The 14,532-nt window shown below is 53.6% G+C and overlaps 1 protein-coding gene across 1 annotated transcript in view; it reads left to right on the forward strand.

The window, feature by feature from the left end:
* ZSWIM4 (zinc finger SWIM-type containing 4) overlaps nucleotides 1–14,532 on the forward strand; it is a gene marked incomplete in the record, with an annotated part of 25,782 nt that overhangs the window by 10,642 nt on the left and 608 nt on the right. The window contains 11 exon segments of the mRNA XM_014592648.2: nucleotides 476–624; nucleotides 714–864; nucleotides 2,127–2,294; nucleotides 3,993–4,340; nucleotides 6,064–6,201; nucleotides 6,527–6,781; nucleotides 7,317–7,452; nucleotides 8,403–8,557; nucleotides 10,790–10,953; nucleotides 13,029–13,110; nucleotides 14,011–14,531. Coding sequence (XP_014448134.1) covers nucleotides 476–624; nucleotides 714–864; nucleotides 2,127–2,294; nucleotides 3,993–4,340; nucleotides 6,064–6,201; nucleotides 6,527–6,781; nucleotides 7,317–7,452; nucleotides 8,403–8,557; nucleotides 10,790–10,953; nucleotides 13,029–13,110; nucleotides 14,011–14,531 — 2,267 coding nt within the window.

A 14,532-nucleotide genomic window follows, 5' to 3' on the forward strand; every position in this document is an offset into this window, starting at 1 on the left:
AGCGTGCAAAAAAAAAAAAAAAAAAGAGGGACCAGCAGGTAGCATGGTGGTTAAGGTGCTGGACACTCCCATAAGGCTGGCCACGGTTCAAGTCCTGGACCTGGCAGCTTGCTTTCTCACTTTCATTCCCTCTCTGTCTTTCTCTGGTCAACCTCAATCGAATAAATAAATAAAATAATGACAATGAATAAAATGTGAAAGAAAGAAAAAGGAAGGAAGGAAGGAAGGGGAAAGAAAGGGAAAGAAAAGAAAAGAAAAGACCCCACTTCTCCTCCATTCTCCTCTCGGGACCTTGGGCACGCACGCACACGTGCCCGGCGTGAGTTTTAAGCCACAGGGTCCAGGACGAGAACCGCTGTCGACTACGTGGGAGTCCAGCGACATAGCCATTGCGCTAACTGCTGGTCCCCAGATGCCCTCTCTTGACCCCAACCTTACCTGAGACTGTAGCTTCAGCCTTCTCTCCCTCCCCCAGGCGCCCCAGACCCCACCGCAGGCGCCGGCATCGAGGACACGAACTGCTGGCACCTGGACGAGGAGCAGATCCAGGAGCAGGTGAAGCAGCTGCTGTCCAACGGCGGCTACTACGGGGCCAGCCAGCAGCTGCGCTCCATGTTCAGCAAGGTGCAGTGCGGGGCTGGGGGGCCGGGCTCGGGGAGCTCAGCAGGCCCCGCGGTTCCCGCCCCTTCCTCACCACCCTGCCCGTCCTGCAGGTGCGGGAGATGCTGCGCATGCGGGACTCCAACGGGGCGCGCATGCTGATCCTCATGACCGAGCAGTTCCTGCAAGACCCGCGCCTGGCGCTGTGGCGGCAGCAGGGCGCGGGCATGACCGACAAGTGCCGGCAGCTCTGGGACGAGCTGGGTAAGCCCCAGACCCCACGGTGGGCTCGGGCTCGGCTCGGGGTCGGGACTCTAGCTCCCAGGTCTTGCTTAGGGTCTGTAGCTCGCCCTACCTCAATCCTCCATTCATTTGCAAACATTTCTTAAGCACCACCCATAGGGGTGGGAAGGGGCGTGAGCTACCGCGGAGAGCGCAAGGCAAAATTCTGTGACAGCTGATAGGGCAGGGGTCCCCATCCCCATAAACAGGGAGCGCAGCAGGAGGGAAGTGGCAAGCCAGCTAGGGAAGCTCCATTTACATTTGCAGCCCGTCCCCATGGACTCCCCATCCCTGGCATGAAGGCCTGAGCTCCGCCCCTTGTCAGATGGGCAGCGCCACCTGCTGGCCCGCCCGTGAACTTCTTAAAGTCCCGCTGGGCACGGTGGCATCCCAATAAATTTGTTTTAAAAAAAGAATTATTTAACTTTTTAAAAGTTATTTTATTTCATTTTATTGTCATTATTTTATTTTATTTTATTTTATTTTATTTTATTTTTTGAAGTTGACCAGAGAGAGAAAGAAAGTGAGAAAGCAAGCTGCCAGGTTCGGGGATCGAACAATGGTCAGCCATGTGGGAGTCCAGCGCCCTTAACCACCACACCACCTGCTGGCCTCATCTCACTTTCACTTTCTTTCTTATTTTCCTTTTTCTTTTTTATTTTTTGGAGAGGTTTTTGCTATAGGGTGCATATGCTCACCAGAAAGAGAAAGAGAGACAGAAAGCGAGAAATCACCCCCTGGGGGGATGGCCACGCCACAATCCCTTCTCCATTTTCCTCTCGGGATCTTGGGCACGTACGCACACACGCCTGGCATGAGTTTAAGCCACCGGGTCTAGGACTCGAACCACAGTCGACTACATGGGAGTCCAGTGACATAGCCATTACACCAGCTGCTGGTTCCATCTCATTTTCACTTTCTTTGTCTCTCTGGTCCAATGAAAACAAATAATAATACTAACAAATAAAATAAATAATTCTTTTTAAGTTTAAAAAGCCAAGAAGAGTGTGGAGGACTGGGTTCGACTCCCCACTTACCCGCTAGCTGTGTGACCTCCAGGAAGTGGTCCTACTTCTCTGTGCCCCAGTTCTCAGTTTTCTTACCTGTAGAGGGAATAGACTGTTCGTTCCCACCCGAGGTGGTCGAGGCGGGGTAGGCAGTGTGGCCCCTGGTATTAGGTACTGCAGAACCATGGGCTGTGCTGTTGGCATGAACGTCGAACCTTCCCCCGCCCCCCCTGCCAGGGGCCCTCTGGGTCTGCGTCGTCCTGAGCCCCCACTGCAAACCAGAGGAGCGGGCAGGCTGGCTCCAGCTGCTGAGAACCTGGGACAAGCTGGACATGTGTCCCCTGGAAGAGGGTAACTACTCCTTCGATGGCCCCAGCCTGCAGCCCACCGCGGCCCCCAGACCAGGTAGGAGAGGACTCCCTGCTGCACCCTCCAGAATACCCTTACTAAGGCCCAACCTCCCATTTCAATGCTCTGTCCTTTTTTCATTTTTAAACAGATTTGTCATTTATGTATCTATCTATTTATTTATTTATTTTAATTTGACCAGAAAGGGACAGAGTGTGAAAGAGAGAGAGAAGGGGAAAATGAGAAAGCAAGCCACCAGGTCCGAGACTCAAACCACAGTCGGCCATGTGGGAATTCAGTGTCCCTAACCACCACGCCACCTGCCGGCCACTCAGTGCTCTATCCTAAGAGAAAAAGGGGGCTCAAGCCCTTGGCTGTCCCACCAGGAGGGAGCGAGTGCTGAGGGCAGGAGCAGTTGCAGCCTGAGGAATGTTGAGGCAAAAATGCTAAAATCACCTGCCGTCCTGTGCTGATCTTAACGGCTTAGGCTCTCACTAGCTATGGTGGCAGAGAGAGAACGGGAGACCAAATTGGACAGGTAGATTCAAACGGGAGAAAGGGAGACACAGAATAAAGAGAGGCCCGGCTTTATGGAGCTCAGAGTGGGGCAGCCCGAGACTTGAGGGGCACATATGTGCTTCCCAAGATCCAAGGGGCTGCAGGACCAGAGCAAAGGGACTGGAATGTGACCAAGCCCTGTAGGAGGGTCTCTCTCTGTCTCTCTCTCTCTCCCTCAGTGCCCCGTATGCCTGTGCACATACTCTTACCATGAATAAAGGAGGGAGGGGTTAAATAAAAGGAGAGAGGACCTTTAGCGCAGCGCTAAGTGATCTGCATTCAAGACGGATCCCACATGGCCTACCGCAGTTCAAATCCCAGCCCCGGTGGCTTGAAACCATGCCAGGATGGGGCCAGCAGGTGGCATGGTGGTTAAAACGGTGGACTCCCGGACCGGCAGGTGGCATGGCAGTTAAGGCACCAGACATTACCACATGGCTGACCATAGTTCAAGTCCTAGACCTGGTAGCTTGATTTTTCTCTTCTTTGTCTCTGTTTCTCTCTGGTCAAATGAAAATAAATAAATAAAATTAAATAAATAATTGTTTTTTTCTTTTTCAATACTTTTTTAAAATAATTATTTTATTTAACTTTATTTAGCCCTATTTATTTATTTTTAATTTGACCAGAGAGGGACAGAGTGAGAGAGAGGGAAAATGAGAAAGCAAGCTGCCAGGTCCAGGATTCGAACCGCAGTCAGCCATGTGGGAGTCCAACGCCCTTAACCATCACGCCATCTGCCAGCCCATAAATAATTCTTTAAAAACATAATAATCATAGTAATAATACAGGCACCCAAAGAGGTTTTTGCCATAGAGAGCATGCATTCATCAGAGACAGAGACAGTGAGAGGGACAGTGAGAAATCACCCCCAGGGGGGATGGCCACGCTGCAATCCCTTCTCCATTCTCCTCTTGGGATCTTGGGTACACTCACACATTGAAGTGAGTTTCAAGCCACTGGGTCCGGGACTCGAACCATGGTCGTCCACATGGGAGTCTAACGACATAACCAGCACGCCACCTGATGCCCCCCCACCCACATCTCTGAAGCATGTCTTTGGGGTTGGGGCGATGACTTAACACCCGTTGCTCTGCCCACTCCTAACTCCCAAGTCGGCGTCTGGTGAGGACAGGGGACTGTGGCATGACCCCTAGGGCTGCCCTCACCAGGCCGCGTTGAACACCTCTCCCACAGGCTCGGAGGAGGACGAGGCGGCCGCCTCGCGATCCCGCCACACGGTCTTCGGCCGCGCCCTGCAGGCCGGCGAGCTGCGCTGGAGTGACGCGCACCTGCAGAGGATCCTTGCCAGTGACTCCTACGGCCCCAGCCTCACGGGCACCATGGGCGGAGACAAGCCCACCTTCGACCCCCAGGGCCGCCCACTCTGGCTGGGCGAACCTTTCCCCACCGCCTGCGCCCGCGTGGACACCCTGCGCGCCCATGGGTACCCGCGCCAGGCCCTACGGCTGGCAGGTGCCATAGTGAACACTCTCCGGCTTCAGCGGCGACATCAGCTTGAGAGTTACAAGCAGCAAAAAAAAGGTGGGCAGTGACAATGGCATCGTGTCCCAGGGGCTGGTGACACAAATGCCAGCCACTGGGAGGGTCAGTGAGTTCCATGGAAGGGCCTATTGGAAAACAGAACCAGGGGAGGTATCTCAAGCAGAAAAAGATATATTTATTTTTTTATGTTCTTTTTGTTTGTTTTTTTCTTTGCTATAGGGCGCGTGCGCTCACCAGAAAGACAGAGAGAGACACAAAGAGACAGAAAGTGAGAAATCACCCCCCAGGGGGGATGGCCACGCCGCAATCCCTTCTCCTCCATTCGCCTCTCAGGATCTTGGGCACGCACGCACACGCGCCCAGCGTGAGTCTAAGCCACTGGGTCTGGGACTCGAACCGCGGTCGACTACTTGGGGGTCCAGCGACATAGGCGTTACGCTAACTGCTGGTCCCTTTTTGTGTTTTTTTCTAAGAATTATTTTATTTAACTGTATTTATTTTTTAAAAATTTAACCAGAGAGGGACAGAGCAAGAGATAGAGAGGGAAAGTGAGGAAGCAAGCCGCCAGGTCCAGGACTCCCAACCCTGGTCAGCATGTGGGAGTCCAGCATCCTTAACTACCATGCCACCTGCCCCAGAACTTTTTTTGTTTTTTTTTGGAGAGGCTTTTGCTATAGGGTGCATGCGCTTGCCAGAAAGACAGAGAGAGACAGAGAGACAGACAGCGAGAAATCACCCCGCAGTTATATCAGTGAGCTCCCACATAGTCGACCACGGTTCGAGTCCTGGACCTGGCGGCTTCAGAATCACACCAGGTGCATGGGCATGTGTGCCTAAAATCCTGATAGGAAAATGGAAGAGAAAGGATTGCAGCGTGGCCATCCTCCCTGGGGGGGGTGATGTCTAGCTTTCTGTCTGTCCGTCTCTCCAGCAAGCACACCCATTATATCAGTGAGCTCCCACATAGTCGACCACGGTTCGAGTCCTGGACCTGGCGGCTTCAGAATCACACCAGGTGCATGGGCATGTGTGCCTAAAATCCTGATAGGAAAATGGAAGAGAAAGGATTGCAGCGTGGCCATCCTCCCTGGGGGGGGTGATGTCTAGCTTTCTGTCTGTCCGTCTCTCCAGCAAGCACACCCATCCTATAGAAAAATCTCTAAAAAATAAACAATTATTTTATGATATGTATTATTATTTTTAAATTTGACTAGAGAGAAAGGGAAAGTGAGAATGCAAGTCACCAAGTCCAGGACTCAAACTGCAGTCAGCTATGTGGGAGTCCACTGCCTTAACCACCAAGTCACCTGATGGTTTCCGTTACCTACAGTCAATTGCAGGGGGACATGCCAGCAGGCGTGGTGATTAAGGCACTGGAATCCCACATGGCTGACCACAGTTCATCCCCGGGAGCCGGCAGCTTGAATATCATGCTAGATGCATGTGCATGCATGCCCAAAATCCCAAGAAGGAATTGCAATGTGGCATTCCCTGGGGGTGATTTCTCACCCACCCCCACCCCCCATAAGCACACCTACCCTGTGGCAAAACCCTAAAAAAACAAACAAACAAAAAAACAGTACCCAGTGTCCTCCTGTGTTCTGCCAGGCTTGAGTCTGTTGCGTGCCACAGTAGACCTCAATAAGAGTGGTGGGCCCACTTTAGACTGGGGTGGGCTCGGTGGAGGTGGGGGGCAGGACAAAGACGTTCCCCCACTCCACGGAGAGTGGGTATACAGCGAACCCCTCTTTTCTGACTGCAGAGCTACTTCAGAAAGGTTCCACTTGTATTACCAACACGGAAGGATGGGTGGGCCACCCCCTGGATCCCATCGGCTGTCTCTGCAGGGCCCTCTTGGAGGCCTGTCGCCTGGAGGAGGAGACCCTCGACCTTTACCCAGGTGCCCACCCCAGGGACCCCGTGTAGGCTAATGATGGTGCCCAAGCCCAGTACCCTTAGAAGGTGACTGACAGCAGCTCTTGCGCTTGGCCAGGCCCTATGCTTGGCCACGTCCCTGGTCAGTGCCAGGAGCCAATAGGCTTAGCTGTCCTGTAAGTGGTCACCCCCCCCCCCCACGCCGCGGTGGACGGCCCCTAGCGATTGCCTGGAGCTTCTGGGCTCCTCCAGATCCCGTGGTGGCACCACCCTCCTTGCTTGGGACGAGAACTGCCGGTTCCTGGAGAAGCGAGCCTCCCTCCCAGCAGCCCTGGTCCTGTGTCCCCCAGACTCAGGCCCTGAGAAGCGGAAGGTGACCTACCAGCACGTGCCGGTGCCCGGGAACCCTGGCGAGTCGTACTTGGCGCTGGCGCTGGAGGTGGCCCTGCTGGGGCTGGGGCAGCAGCGGGCCCTGCCCGAGGGGCTGTACGCCCAGGACAAGGTGGTGCGGAATGAGGAGCAGCTGCTGGCCCTGCTGGAGGAGGTGGACCTGGACGAGCGGCTGGTGCAGGTGCTGCGCAAGCAGGCGGAGCTGTTGCTGGAAGGTGAGGCCCCGCCCTAGACCCTGCTGCTCCTGAAACGGAGGGTCTTGCCCTCTATCCTGGTTGCCGCTGGATAGAGCGGTCCCTCCCCTAACCCTGCTTTTGGTCTTTAATGTCCACTCACACCTTGGCAATTCCTAAAAGGCGGGCTCCAACTCTAGTCCCGTCACCTAGCTCCTTCGGGCAGCCAATATCTGCTGTGTGCAGTGAGGCCCCGCCCCCTGCCCACCATGGAGCCAATGAGCTCAGTCACTGATGGGGCGAGGCCCCGCCTCATTCCCCCATTGGGCTTCAGTGGCTCCGCCCATGGTATGACCCTATTGGCTTGTGTGCTGAGTCTCCGCCTGCCACAGGCAGGAGAGCCAGGTTGGCCCCGCCCTGGGGCCAGCCTTTTCTAGGCTATTTGCTCAGGGCTGCAACTTCCCCAGTCCCCAGTTGCTAGTCTCAGCTCTGAGTACCTACCCCTGGGACCTCTCTTACCCTGGGACTATATCCTGCCACGCCACAGCAGGGGACTGAGCCCAGGTTGTCCCTGCAGGGGGTCCCTTCAGCGGCTTTGGAGAGGTGCTGTTCCGCGAGAGCGTGCCCATGCACAGCTGTGCCCACTACCTGTTTACTGCGCTGCTGCCGCACGACCCGGACCTGGCCTACCGCCTGGCGCTCCGAGCTATGAGGTCAGAACAGAGGACTGGGGTCACAGCCGGGTGTGGGAGGGGCGGGTGTGGCTCGAATCGCCCCCTGTGCGGGCACGCGCACACACATACATACACATGCACACCCTGAACCCACAGCCTGGTTAATTCCGTCTCCATCACTGTAGCATTCGTTGCTGTTTTATTCATTACTAGATATCAGTGTGTACTATTTCGAATTTGAAAAATAATTAATGTGATTAGAATTCAAAAGGGACCGGGACCAGCAAATGGCGTAATGGTTATGTCGCTGGACTTCCACAGCTCACCGTAGTTCGAGTCCCAGGCCCGGTGGCTTAAATTCATGCCAGGGCATCTGTCTGTGTGCCCAAGATTCCAAGAGAACAATGGAACACCTGGTTTGCGGTGTGACCATCCCCCCTGGGGAGTGATTTCTTGCTTTCTGTTTCTCTGTCAATCAGCAAATGTATGTACCCCATAACAAAAATCTGTCTCTCAAAAAAAAAAAAAAAAAAGAGAGAGAGAGAGAGAGAGAGAAAATGAGAAATCACCCCCCGGGGGGATGGCCACGCCACAATCCCTTCTCCTCTTGGGATTTTGGGCATGCACACACATGTACCCTGTGTGAGTTTAAGCCACCGGGTCCAGGACTTGAACCACAATTGACCACGGGTTGTCCAGTGACATAACCAATACACCATCTGCTGGTCCCCACTGGGGTGATTACTAAGCCTCTGGGTCCAGGTCTTGAACCGCAGTTGGCCATGTAGGAATCCAGCGCCTTAACCACTACTCCACCTGCTGGCCCCTGCGGTGAACATCTTTGTGTGCACATCTTCCATCTTCTTAGAGCCAGGGGCTCCAGTGGCCTGAGGGGGGAGGGTTAGGCTGGGGCAGGGAGCCCATCCCTCCTCGAGAGACTGCAGACAGCAGCTCCCCTCACCTCCATCCTGCCTCTCCCATCGTCCTAGGCTCCCTGTACTGGAGACAGCGTTCCCAGCCGGAGAACCTCACCCCACCCCGCTGGACTCCATCACGAACAACCGCTTCCCCCGCTGGTTCATCCTTGGCCACCTGGAGACCCGCCAGTGTGAACTGGCCTCCACCATGCTGTCTGCCGCTAAGGGTGAGGATGGCAGCTGCCCCAGTCCCGTCCTCTGCTCCTTCCTTTCCTTCTAGCCTTATTTTTTTTTAATAATTATTTAATTTTTTATTTATTCGTTCATTCATTTGAACTTGACCAGAGAGAGAAAGAAAGAGAGAGAGAAAGTGAGAAAGCAAGCCACCAGGTGTGGGACTCGAACTATGGTCGGCCATGTAGGAGTGTCCAGCACTTTAACCACCTCGCCACCTGCTGGTCTCCTCTTCTAGCCTTTTCTATTTCCCTCCCACTTTATAAATTTTGCTATAGGGCATGTGTACTCGCCAGAGAGAGAGAGAGACAGAGCAAGAAAGTGAAAGCACCCCCAGGAAGGATGGCCATACCACAATCGATTCTCCAGTCTCATCTTAGGATTCCAGTCACACATGCACATGTGCATGGCATGTGTTTCAGGCTGCCCTGTCTGGGACTTGAACCAGCCACTTTAACTATTATACCACTGACTGGCCTTCTTATCTTTTTTTTTTTTTTTGGAGATTTCTCTCTCAAGGGCACGTGTGCTCACCAGAGAGAGATAGAGAGAGACAGAGAGACAGAAAGTGAGAAATTACCCCCTTGGGGGATGGCCGCACTGCAATCCCTTCTCCCCCAGTCTCCTGTCGGGGTTTTGGGGATGCATGTACACGTACCCGGTGTGAATTTGTTGTTGTTTTTAATATTTATTCATTCATTTATTTTTATTTGACCCGAGAGAGACACACCCAGAGAGAAAGGGAATCATTATTTATTTTTAAAAATAATTATTTTATTTATTCATTTGTTTGTTTTTTGACCAGAAAGAAACAGAGCAAGAGAAAGCGAGAAATCAAGCCACCAGGTCCGGGACTCAAACCACCATCGGCCATGTGGGAGTTCAGCGCCTTTAACCACCATGCCATCTACTGGGCCCTCTCTTTCCTTCCTTCTCTGTCTCTTTCTCTGTCTGTCCCATGAGTACACACAACTTGCAGCTGACTTTTTTTAACATTTATTTATTGATTTATGTATTTACATATTGCGATTTTCAAGCCGTCAGGTGTGGGACTTGAACTGCTGTCAGCCATGTGGAAATCCAGCATTTTAACCACCACACACCTACCAGTCCCCCTGTAGCTAATTTTAAAATATATATAAGGGCACTGATCCCATCATGAGGGCCCCACCCTCGCACTCTTATCTAACTTGGCTATCTCCCTAAGGCCCCGTGTCCAAATAGCCTCACCCTAGGGGTTAGGGCGTCATGGGGGACACATTTCAGTCCAGAGGATTTGGGAAGAGTGTTCCAGGCAGAGTGAATGTTCCTGCAAAGTCCCTTAGCCCAAACAATGCCTGTTCTATTTGCGGTAGAAAGTGCTGGAACACAGGGAAGGGGAATTACTGGACCTGGCCAATGAGAATAGTAAGAAAAGCCACAGTTATGGAACGACTGCCCCGTATGGACTCACCACGTATGCTGTGAAGACAGGTACCAGTGCTTTATTATAACCCATTTTATAGATGGGGCAGCCAAGGCACAGAGACTAATAGCAAGTTGCTCAGGGTCACACAGCTAGCGTGGCATGGCAGGACAGGAATTTGAACCCTGGCACTGAGAGTCCAGAAGCAGTGCCCTTGAAAAGTAGGGATTCAATAGGTCCCTAAGTGGCTTTGTCCTGTTGAAATAGAGGAGGGGATGGGGCTGGCAGGTGGTGTGGTTAGGAGCGCTGGAATCCCACGTGGCTGACCATGGTTCAAATCCCAGACCTGGCGGCTTGCTTTCTTTCTCTCTCACTATCCCTCTCTGTTGAAATTAAAATAAATAAGTAAATAAAGTTAAATAAAATCACCCTCCCTACCCCCCCCCCGAACAGCAGGTGGTGTGGTGATTAAGGTTCTGGGCACTCCCACATGGCCAACGGTGGTTCTGGACCTGGTGGCTTGCTTTCTCACTTTCTCTCTCCCTGTGTGTGTGTCTCTCTAATCAAATGAAAATAAATGAATGAATAAATAAAATAATTATTTTTAAAAATAACAATGATTCCCCTCCCCCCCCCAAAAAAAATAGAGGAGGGAGGGACGACACACGGAGGGAAGGCACTGAGTCCCTGGGTCTTCACTGTGCATTTCCTGGGCACTCTCTGGCCCAGGGGCAGAAGAGCCTGTGTAAACAGGTCTGGCCGCTGCAGAGCTGGTGTTGGGGTGTATCCAACAGCGCCCCTGTGTCCTTCTTCCACACAGGAGACCCCACGTGGCTGCACGCGGTGCTGGGCTCCATCCAGGAGAACATCCACTCGCCCGCCCTGCTCTTCAAACTGGCGCAGGACGCCTGCAAGACAGCCACTCCGGCCAGCGCGCCACCAGACACCACGCTGCTGGGTATCGCGCTGGAGCTGGGCCTGCAGGTGAGGGCCCCAGGTGGATGAGGGAGGGCTTTGATGTGGGGGAGGGAAGCTTTGATCGAGCCCATGTAGGCCTGAGTATTAACTACTCAATTAGAGGTGGGGCTGAGCAAACCATGCCTATGAGGGTGGGGCTTGAATATTAACTACTTGCTTGAGGGTGGGGCCTAAGCAAGCCACTCCTCCGAGGGTGGAGTCTGAATATTAACCAGTTGTCTGGAGGTGGGGCCTGAGTAAGCCACACCTCTGTGAGTTGGGACTGCGTATTTCACAAGTGTGAGGGTGGGGCCTGAGTATAAGCCACACCTCTGAGGGCGTGGCCTCCCTTAGCCACACCTCTGAGGGTGGAGCAGAACATTGACTGCTCTGGGGATGGGGCTCAGTGTGAGGGCTGCCTAGGGAAGGAGGGTGGGACCTGCATGTAAGCCACATCTCTGGGTGGTCGTGCTTGATGGAGTGTCATCTCTAAGGGTGTTGCTGCAGGTGACAAGGCCAGAGTAAAAGCCCTGGGAGTGCAGAGTGGGGTTACCTGCTTAGATAGGGTTTATGATGGAGACTCTGCCTCTGGGGTGTCACTGAGGTTGAGGAGTTAGGGGACACCGGAGGGAAGGGCTAGGCCTGCATGCCAGTGACTGGGTCACATGAGGGGGCATCGTGGGAGTAGGGCCTGGGATCCATGTGCTATTGGTTAAATGCCATGGGTGGGCAGGACTGAGACAGGGCAAAGTCTGCCAATAAGATTCTGTGGGGGTCAGCAGGTGGCATGGAGGTTAAGGTTCTAGATACCATATGGCCAGGTGCGTGGTTCGAGTCCCAGAACTAGTGGCTTAAAAGTCACAGTGGGGGGGCAGCAGATGGTGTAGTGGTTATGTATCACAGTGGGGGGCAGCAGATGGTGTAGTGGTTATGTCGTTGGACTCCCACGTAGTTGACCACGGTTCAGTCCCCGACATGGTGACTTGAAACTCATGTCGGGCACATGTGCATGCATGCCCAAGATCCTGGGGGGGTAATTTCTCTTGCTTTCTGTCTCTCTGTCTCGGCAAATGGCATGATGGTTAAAGGTGCTGCATTCTCACATGGCTGACTGCAGTTCAAGTCCCAGACCTGGCAGCTTGCTTTCTTGCTTTCCCTTTTTCCTTCTATCTCTGTCTGGTCAAATTAAAAAATAATAATAGCAGGTGGAATTAAATAAATCTTTTTTTAAAAAAAATAAGCTTAATAAAATAATTATTTTGAATAATTATTTTATTTAACTTTATTTATTTACTTATTTCAATTTGACCAGAGTGAGAGAGGGAAAGTAAGAAAGCAAGCCACCAGGTCTGGGACTCAAACTGTGGTCAGCCACGTGAGTCCAGCACCCTCGACTACCATGCTACCTGCCAGCCCCAAAATAATAATTTTTTTAAAAAAAGAAGAATGATTTTATTTACCTTTAATTAATTTATTAATTTTCATTTGACCAGAAAAGACAAAGTGAGAGGGAAAGAATGAGAGAGAAGGAGAGGGAGGGAAAGCAAGAAAGTAAGCCACCAGGTCCGGGACTTGAACCTTGGTTGGTCACATGGGAGTCCAGCGCCCTGAACCACCATCCCACCTGCTGGCCCAGTAGATATTATTTTTCTCTCCATTTTATGAGAGGTTTTTGTTTTGTTTTTTTCCGCTATAGGGCGCGTGTGCTCCCCAGACAGACAGAGAGAGACATAGAGACAGAAAGCGAGAAATCACCCCCCAGGGGGATGGCCACGCCGCAATCCCCTCTCCTCCATTCTCCTCTCAGGATCTTGGGCACGCACGCACATGCACCCGGCGTGAGTTTAAGCCACCGGGTCCAGGACGCGAACCGAGGTCGACTACGTGGGAGTCCAGCGACATAGCCATTACACTAACTGCTGGTCCCTCTCTCCATTTTATAGATGAGGAGACTGAGTCCCGGAGGGTTAAGTCACTTGCCCGGATTCAGTGGATCAGCCCTGAATCTCCAAGCTCTCTGGACCCCTCAGGCTTACAGACCCCTTTCAAGGGCTAGCCCAGGACTGTGGGTGACCCCACTTCTCCCCCCTCCCACTTCGCAGGTGATGCGGATGACCTTGGACACCATGACCTGGCGGCGGAGGGAGATGGTGCGCTGGCTCGTCAGCTGTGCCACGGAGATCGGTGAGAGCCGCCACCTGCCCCCACCTCCCTGTTCTGGTTCTGCAGGGGCCTCTGGGGAAACTGAAGAGGGACCCCGAGAGACGTTTCCCTGACTCGGGGCTAGGCTGGGAGGGCACGGGGTGGGGGAGGGCAGCGGTTGGCGCTGAAGCATGGCTCGGAAGTGGGTCAGACCCACGTGGTTGAGGGAGGGGAAGGAAGCTCCAAAGCTCACCCCAGGCTCCCCACCCAGTCCAGCTGCCCTGGACCCTTTAAAAAGATAAACCAAGGGCCAGCAGGTGGCGTGGTGGTTAAGGCATTGGACTCCCACATGCCCCACCCCTGTTCAAGTCCCAGACCCAGAGACTTGAAACTCACACCAGGCATGTGTGTGTGCGTGCCCAAAATTCCCAGAGGAGAATGGAGGAGAAGGGATTTCGGCAGGGTCTTCCTCTCTGGGGGTGATTTCTCGCTTTCTGTCTCTCCAGTGAGCGCATGCGCCCTATAGCAAAAATCTCCCTTTAAAACACACACACACACACACACACAAAGAAAATAAACTGGGGCCAGTCATGGTGTGGTGGTTAAGATGTCTGGAACCCAAACGGTTGCGGTTCGAGTCCCAGACTCAGCAGCTTGAGAAACATACCGGGCCCGTGTGTGTTCGCTCCCAAGGAGGGGGAGGAATAGAGAAAGGATTGCAGAATAACCATCCCCGATGGAGGGGAGCTGTCTCCCTTTCTCTCTCTCTCTCTCTTTGTGGCGAGCATATGTGTTTAAACGGCCCCGCACCATAGAGAGGCGAAGAGGGGTGTCTATCCATCCACCCCCCCGGCTGGTGGGAACGTGGGAGCAGGGTTACAGTGTCCGGGTCAACACCTGCCTCACTTGCTGAACCCATTTTCCCACATCACCTCCCACCAGGCCCACAGGCCCTGATGAATATTATGCAGAACTGGTATTCGTTATTCACACCTGTGGAGGCGACCACCATTGTGGCGGTGACGGGCACCACGCATGCCACGCTGCTGCGCTTGCAGCTGGACACGCCCCAGCGGGAGGAGCTCTGGGCCTGCGCGCGCACCCTGGCCTTGCAATGCGCGATGAAAGACCCGCAGAACTGCGCCTTGCCGGCCCTGACCCTGTGCGAAAAGAACCACGCAGCCTTCGAAGCGGCTTACCAGATTGTGCTGGACGCGGCGGCCGGTGGCCTGGGCCATGCCCACCTCTTCACGGTGGCGCGCTACATGGAACACCGCGGGCTGCCGCTGCGCGCTTATAAGCTGGCCACGCTAGCCCTGGCGCAGCTCAGCATCGCCTTCAACCAGGACAGCCACCCGGCCGTCAATGACGTGCTCTGGGCATGCTCGCTCAGCCACTCGCTGGGCCGCCACGAGCTCTCCGCCATCGTCCCTCTCATCATCCGGAGCATCCACTGCGCCCCGC

Source organism: Tupaia chinensis, unplaced genomic scaffold, assembly GCF_000334495.1.
Source record: "Tupaia chinensis unplaced genomic scaffold, TupChi_1.0 Scaffold138060_1, whole genome shotgun sequence".
Classification (NCBI taxonomy): domain Eukaryota; kingdom Metazoa; phylum Chordata; class Mammalia; order Scandentia; family Tupaiidae; genus Tupaia; species Tupaia belangeri.